This window comes from Poecilia reticulata, linkage group LG11 (genome assembly GCF_000633615.1).
Source record: "Poecilia reticulata strain Guanapo linkage group LG11, Guppy_female_1.0+MT, whole genome shotgun sequence".
Lineage (NCBI taxonomy): Eukaryota > Metazoa > Chordata > Actinopteri > Cyprinodontiformes > Poeciliidae > Poecilia > Poecilia reticulata.
In genome coordinates, this window is record NC_024341.1 from 20,831,361 (window position 1) to 20,839,422 (window position 8,062).

Below are 8,062 nucleotides of genomic sequence, written 5' to 3' on the forward strand. Positions count from 1 at the left end.
TTTTTCAACTGTATCAAGCAGAGCAATGCAGAGCCTCCACACATTGCTGCACACTGCCATTCAGCTTTCTGAAGGGCCATAAGGCTTTTCCCTCGCTCACAGGAAAAATTCAGCTGTTTTTGGAAATATTTACGTTGCATTTTTTAAATTCACGCTGCCATGAATAGTGTCCAGACGAGATCTCCAGATGACCATGTCATCAAAAATTGTTTTCAAAGTTCCAGGTACCTGGTTTCAGCTCCGAAAACATACTCTGGAATCTATGGGACTGTTTTGCATTTCAGTTTAATTAATGTAAGTACATTTGTACAATTAGGGAGCAGGGAAAATTAAAATAATTCATCGTCATGAAGAACACGGGGAAGGGTTTGCCTGGGGGGTCTCATTTCAGTCTTTTAACATAAATTTCTGTTAGGCTGAACTGTTACAAAAACAAAAATAAACAAAAAAAAAAAAAAATGACGCATCCCTCTTAGGAATTTGCATTTATCATTTCTACATCTATTTTACATATACCTGCATCTATGGATTAATCAGAGTCAGAGTCGTCCTTGGACTCTAGCTTGTTCCTCTCCTCCCACAGTCTGGCAATGTGCTCCAGTCGCACAGAGCCTCTGAAGATCCACTCCCTTCGCTGATTTTCCTGAAAGATAAAAAAATATATATACATGTTAGGAACACAAAATTAAAGGCATTGATCTAAGATACCAATATAGTTATGCGCTTGCTCGTGTTATTATAAATAAAATTTTAAAAAACTAGTGCAGAGGTGAGGATGTATAAAAAGTAAATATTAAAATTTTAATTTCAGTTTGAATATATTTTACTTTGAGCTGATTTGAGTTTCTAAGAAGGTTTAATAATCCTTCACTTCACTTCCTGTCAATTTTTCTAAGCCATTTTGCAAGATTGGAAAGACAGGCGAACATGCCATAAAAAAAATAAAAATCAGATCCTCATTGGTTAGGAACCAAAAACAAGAATACAGATACTTCTCAACACTTGTTCCATATGTACATTCAAAGCAAAAGAAAAAAAAAGTTTAAATGTAAGGTATGGGACGTAAAATTAAAAGTCTTTCTCCTTACAAATTACAAGGCTGAAAAACAAATCCTTCACAGATGAACGTCTTGCATGCGAAACTGTTTAAAGACAGGTAAAAAAAAAAAAAAAAACAATAAGCAAAAGAAGAAACACTGACCTGAAAAACAACCTGCATTAAGCTGCAGTCGATCACAACAACCTCACACATCTGCATGACTCCATTAAGCTCCACGTTAAAGCTCTGTCCAGCTCTGTACTTGTTTAAGTGAGGGTACGGCCAGTCCTTCAGGTACTGTCTCATAAAGCATTTGTGCGCTCCGTCGGGAACGTCGTCCAAAACATCTTCCACTGTTGGGAAGAGAGCAAAAGATTAAAGTGTGCATGAACAGATCCGTCTGAAGAAGATAAGGAAGCGAACTTGTACTACAATCAAAGAAACAGGTTCAATCTGTTCTTGCATGCAAAGAGGAAACTAATGTGATTATTGCATCTAATACAGTGTTAATATTGTGCACAGCAATGTTACAATATGCAATATATTCTTCATGAATTAAAAAACAAAACAAAAACAAATCTGATGATACAAGTAATGCAAGCACCTTACATTAAAATATAAAGTACGTAAAATAAGAGAATGTTTTGCATAACGTGACGAAGCTTTTGTTTTCTCCAGAGAACCAGAGCATTTGTTGCTGTGAACTTACAAGGTCTGCACACCATGTGAAACAAAGGAAGCCCGACATAAACTGGTGTGTGGTCATCCATGAACATCAGAAACCTAAAAATCCAAACAAACGAGTCAAACAAACAAAAACCACCGTCACATTTTTAAAGGTGAAGCCATGTACCGTTTGTATTTTTCCTCTTATTAAAAAAAAACAAACAAAAAAAAACACACACCTGAACTGATTTTTCCTGCTGGGCAGCTCAGCCAGTATTCCGGGTCGGAACCGGTACTTATTATTTTGACAGCGGACCACCACTCGGGCCCCGATGTAGAGCTGCTCCACCTTGGGCCTGCTGTCAAAAGCAATGTGGTGTCCGGATACGAGGCACGTCCCCTTATCTTCAAAGCTGACCTTGTACTTCAACCGCCCATCGTCTGTTAGGAGAGGAAAGTAATAAACTGATCAATTCATCAACTCGCTTAAAAAAATAAAATTAAAAAAACTTTCTGCTCGACTGCATCTCAAAAATGTCTGAAAGCTTGCTTTTATTTTTTCTCCTTACATTCTGTTGTCTGATAAAGTTGTAAAGATTTGGAGGTTGTTTTTTTTTTTGACTGAAAGCTTTTTGGATTTAAAGAAAGTGTTATTTTAGATAAATGAATAATAATGCAGGAAAACCCAGACTATTCAATAAATTAGAATATTATTGAAAAGCCCATTTGTTTTAAAAACACATTAATTAGATTAATTGCACACAGATGGATGATTGAAAGCCTTCGTTTCTGTTAGTTATGGTGATTTTTTTTCCACCAATGGCTAATAAAAACATGACATTTAAAATTGGAATATTACATCAGACAACTAAAAAAGTGATTTTAAATGAAAGTAATACTTGCTACTTTCAATATGTACTTTTAATCTGACGGCTGAGACTCGTCGGGACGAAAACTCTAATATACTCTAATTTACTGAATGTGACTGTAGTTGGTTTCGCTTTAGATCAAAAGACAATTACAAACAAAGGCACGACCCGAATATAAGGGAACACCCTCTGATGCGACACGTAAGCTGAAAGCATCAGGTTTATACATTGTAATCAGGAACAATCATCCTGATAAGGCAATAGAAGTCACTACCAAGCTCATCAGGGTCACATGAAACCCTGGCCAAATGCTACAGTCCCTGTAAGGGTCGTTGTCACCAAAGATCCTTAAAAAACCCAAAACAATGCTGAACACACACAAACCGTTTCGGTCACATGTTTCGATGTGAAGCTGCCTGGGAAGACGGGTCAAGATGTTGTCATGTTTCACACATGTGGCTCAAACCATCTGTCCTCCATGTCTAAAACGACCACATTATTATTTTTATTTGAGTGCTGACCGGTTGAGTTGGGCCATATTCATGTGTTTCTCAAACTCATAATGAGTGACCATCTTCTTCTGACTCCTTTTCACATCTCCCGACCCGGTTGGTGTCCAAAATTACTTTTTCAAAATGACTAAGTTGAAAAAGACATGGAACCACAACAGTTTTATATTTTTAAAATCAACTTTTTGAGGGTTTTTTAAATTATTATTATTTTATCTGCTCGATAAAAAAAAAACTCTTTCCTGTTCAAATATTGTTTATCTGCTTTACACACACAACAAGTCACTGAGCAAGACCATTTTAAAACATAAGAAATCAGCGTCCATTAAAAGAAAAATGTCTTTTATTTTATTTTTACAGATAAGCGTGGCTGAACATTACAGCTTTTGGGAGTTTTTTTTTTTTTTATAACTTGTGTTTTTTACTGAAGTTTGCAGATAAATGTAAAACAGATGGTACTCTATGAGGAAATAAAAATTGTTTAATTAAAACCCTAACTGCTTTAATAAGTTATAATTATATTTCAAAGAAACATATTACTTGTGATTTTGGTGTCAAGTAGATGTTAAATTAAGTAGAGGTTGGCTATACTACACACAATGGATACAAACTTGTTTATTTTGTAGGCAAATTAGTGAAATTAGAGATAATTAGGAATAACTCCACAGCACTCAAAAATAAGTGGATGCACCATATTGTAAATTTTTTTCAGTAAGATTAGGCTACTGTGATGTAACTTCTTTACACGTTTACCCTCAGATAAATGGTAAATGGACTGAACTTATTTAGCGCTTTATCCAATCATTTTTGACCACTCAAAGCGCTTTACACTAGAGTCACATTCACCCATTCACACTCACACATTTATACACCGATATGCAGCTCGGTAGGCAATTTGGGGCTAGGTGCCCAGGGGCACATCGACATGAGGCAGGAGGAAGCTGGAATCGAACCTACAACCTCACGATCGCAAGACGACTACTCTACACACAGAGCCACAGTTGCCCCACAGTTGCTCAGAGTATCGATCGGGATTTTTATTTTTATTTTTTGCATCTTACCTTTTGTAATTATTTCAACTATTTTACCACGCTGCCACCTCATAGGTCTTCTACGAGCAATAACCATCATGTCAACATTAATTTCTTCTTCGGGTAAGTCGGGGCGGATCTTGTCACGTGAGCAAAGGGAGATACCTGCTGACACACAGAGGTCGTTTTTTTTTTTAACCACAGCGGGGAAAATACAACGTACCCCAATGTTGAAGTCCTCCAGCATTTTTGCAGTATTTACTTTAACTTGGGAGAGACGCAACGTCCTCGCAGTTTTATCGTCGATCTTACCGTTGCAGTTGTGACTGGTTGTAGGCATCCTTATCAGGTCACAATTGGAGGAGTTTGAATATTTGAGTTTGCTGTTTATGACCCAGAAATCCGAATCGCTGGAGTCCTCCTCCGACTCCCACTGCGTGTCCGAATCCGAGCTGCTGAAGGACTCGTCTTCGCTGTAGAACTGCGGAGGCGTCGGGGGTCTCAGCGCGCCGATTTTATATTCGGGCAGCTTAGTCAAAACCACAACTGCGTCTTTTATGAGAGTGAGGGAGTCGCAGCCATTTTCAAACTTTGTTGCCTTGCTGGGAGTCTCGTGTGTGGAGGGAACAGAGTCCCACGGAGAATCAGGCTTATTTTCTACCAAGAAAGCAAGTCCAGGTTAAAAGCTTCAACCAGCATAAATCACAAAAACATTCTCAGCTCAGTCATTTTCAACCCAACTCATACTTGCATACTAAAGTGCGTTGACGGCGATTACCTCTTTCTTTATCAGGATTCGTTTTCCTCTTGTTTTGTTTCCTCCTCCTCCTCGACCTTGAAAGCTTCTTTGTTTTCGTCTTGGGCTTATCCACCTCCATTGCTACTGCAAACATAGCAAATAAAACAAGGGAAGGGATGTAATAATAATAGGCAAAAAAATTAAAAACAAATGTGTTTTTAACTTATTCTCAAGCTTTCTTTTAGCCACTTTTTTTTCTCCTGAACTCACAAGATATCTCTGAGATGGACCTTAAGAGGCATAAGCAGTGTTGGTCAAAAAATGTCTAACAGTTCAATGATTCGGTTTTGAATAAACTGAGATTTTAGACATATCATTCTGGACATGTGCATAATAAATGCAGGAAGTTTAGGTTTTATTTTGGTTGTAGTCATTAGTCTGCTACTGCCAGAGCCTGGATGATACTCCTGTGAAGAAGATCCAACAAAACTTAAATCCTCTCTTTCTGTTATTTCCAAAAAAAAGATCATTAGGAACCAGTAGAAATGCTAAAAACTTTACCATACTCGGTGCTTGTTTTTAAATGTTTACTGTTGACTCGGTGACTAAAAACAATCACTCCTCCACTACCGTGCTTGTCTGTGCTTTACAGAAAAATCTCTCTCCTGTGGACGTCGCTTCAGATGGTTCAGAGTAAATAAGCAACTTTACAAACCTAAATTGTCCTTCTGTGGTTTCTGAGATAATCTCTCCCCTGTGAATCTTTCCAAAACAAAAAAAATGTTTAAAATTATTCGATGGTGCAACTAGAGCAGTTTGGCCTTGCGTGGTTTTCTTGGGTTGTTCGTTCCAATAAAGACTGCCTCAAACGTTTTTCCATTTGTCAATATCCTTTTTTATAAATTATAGAATAATAAACTTTAATCTGGTTTGACAACTTTATAACCATAATGTGAAGCAACTCACAGCTGAAGTCTTCTCTCCTAAAAAATAAAATCTGGATGTTCCAGATCAGAAAATTGACACATTTTACAGATTTGTGTAAAATGAATCATTTTCCACACCCCTGTAAAATTGTCAACGAATAAAAATGCATCTGATTAGTTGTATCTGGTCGCTACTTTTACACTAAAATCCAATAAAAGCAGCACATGGATTCTCAGTTTTGGCTTCATCTGTGTATAAATCCTAACAATGTAATCTGTTCTGTGCATTTTTACACTAAATGGCGCATTTAAATGGTAAAAACAGACCTTTATTGTGTTCTGTCCCTTAGAAGTAAGTTATAGAGGATGTGTTTGGTTTCCACAATTGCTACGTCTGTCCAGTATTTTGTCAACCAACGTTCCTGTTTAGTAAACCCGTACACATCACTCGGGTGATACCATTAAAAATTCAAAATAATAAAGTTTGGAGTCGGTTGATTTGAACAAAAAATAATCGGTAAGTTGGGCAGTGCTTCACATTCACATGAAGAGGATTTAGTGAAATGTTCACCGTGAGCTCAGGAGTTGCTTCATTGTTAGCTTTAGCTTACTTGCAAAGCAAAGCGGCGCGTTTCTATTTACAACTTAAACTATTACAAAGTGACTAAACGTGCAATAGGTAAGACGTTACACCACACTTACCTTTCATGTGTTCAAGCAATCCACCTCGAAAGACAAAGGTCTTTAAAACACACACACACACGAGCAGATACGGTTGTTTTTTTTGTTTTTTTGTCGTTGAAGGTACTTTCAACCGTTGATGCTAGCAATGAAGCTAACGCAATCGACAGTAACCCTTAAAAATCAAAGGGTTGAGGAAAAGCCATCGACTGTGCAGATTTTACACAAGAATTTAACAAAGCCCCACTTTGGATACCTCCGTTGTTGTTGGTCTTCTTCCTTGTTTCGGTCGGTTATGGGTGTGATAAAGAACAAAACTGTGCGACACCGCCATCAGCTGGTATAAAAGCAGATTTAGTGTTTACTTTCAATCAATAGCATACATTTGTTTAGTTTCAAAAGGATACAGTAATGTAATAAAACAAGCTATTTGAACACGACTGGCTGACAAAAGCAGAACTCTTTTCCTAACTGTCTTTCTGTACGGAGCTCCATTAGTGCCACATATAAAGAATCTTACAGAGATAAAGAAATCTCTGACTTGTTTCTGGAAAATAAACTCGGTTTAGATTTTTTTAGTTTAGACACAATCTCATTGAAAGAAAATTTATCATCTATGATCACACCGTAAAAGAGTTGATCATCTCAATCAACATTTTTATTGTAGCAGTAACCAAGGGTAAGGATTTACTTCCAGAAAACAACATGAGCTTGTTGTTTTTTGTTTTTGAATAAAACCTGTCTGAGCTGAGTCAAATGTAGCTGAATTAGATTGAAAACAAACTGAAAAGATTTGCAAGCTTGCACAAGAGAATTTGAATAACAAATTGATGGTATCATCTGCATTAAAAAGGATGTGAAAACATGAAATAAAACTCAGCCAGATCCTAAGTGAATGTTCGTTTTTTTTTCTATGCTATAAGAAAAAAAAGCCATATGATCCTTAAAACTTTGGTTTTCAAGAGTTAACAGCATGCAGACATAAGAACAAAATATAAACTTTAGGGAAAATATAAAATATACATCCGACTAAAAACAATACACAAGACATCAATTTATTGCAGCAACCTCTACTATATATAGTAGATTTTGAAACAAGGTTGTAGAGACATCATCTATCAGCTAAGTCAAATATTTCAACTTTAAGGAGCATTCCAGATGAATTATGTGACTAAAAACCTTAAAATTCCTTCTTTTAAATATTGAAACTGTGCACTGTCAGATTTCAGGGATTGTGCACAGTGAAGATTAATTATTAAAGCCAATTTTTTTAACATTCTTTGGACAAAATTTGAGTTTAAAACGCAATTTTAAATGTTCTTAATGCTCCGTTTGCTGATCAGAGCCAAATGATCTAGAAGCTGGAAAAAGTTACATTTAAAAGTTACAAAATTAGCAACTTGAGATAAAACTACAGCTGAGAAAATGTACTGTGCTACAGAATTTGCCATTTTAATTTGATATTTGAAACCGTAAGAAACTAGAGAACAATAGTCAACTTGCCTTAGCAAGATATATGGCATGACCACATTCAGTTTGCACTGGTTTCCCGTTAGAGGGCTGGCTATATTAGACAAAACGTAATTTTTTTGTCTAATAAAA

General features: G+C 36.5%; 1 protein-coding gene across 5 annotated transcripts; it reads right to left on the reverse strand.

Annotated features, from left to right (window-relative positions):
• Nucleotides 1-266: 266 nt before the first annotated feature.
• LOC103472673 (histone-lysine N-methyltransferase SETDB1-B-like) lies at nucleotides 267-6,886 on the reverse strand. Of its 5 annotated transcripts, XM_008422464.2 has the most exons (9): nucleotides 6,482-6,885; nucleotides 4,893-4,997; nucleotides 4,427-4,771; nucleotides 4,145-4,279; nucleotides 1,945-2,146; nucleotides 1,749-1,822; nucleotides 1,202-1,392; nucleotides 517-643; nucleotides 267-421 (listed from the first exon to the last, which is right to left on the reverse strand). In XM_008422464.2, the coding sequence occupies exons 1-8, from the start codon at nucleotides 6,486-6,488 to the stop codon at nucleotides 530-532; spliced, it is 1,173 nt and encodes a 390-aa protein (XP_008420686.1). In that variant the 5' UTR covers nucleotides 6,489-6,885; the 3' UTR covers nucleotides 267-421; nucleotides 517-529. The 5 variants fall into 5 exon arrangements, with proteins under 5 accessions (XP_008420686.1, XP_008420687.1, XP_008420689.1 ...); XM_008422465.2 differs by having other exon boundaries at nucleotides 267-643; nucleotides 4,893-4,994; nucleotides 6,482-6,886; XM_008422467.2 differs by having other exon boundaries at nucleotides 267-643; nucleotides 4,893-4,994; nucleotides 6,717-6,885.
• Between the last annotated feature and the right edge of the window lie 1,176 nt (nucleotides 6,887-8,062).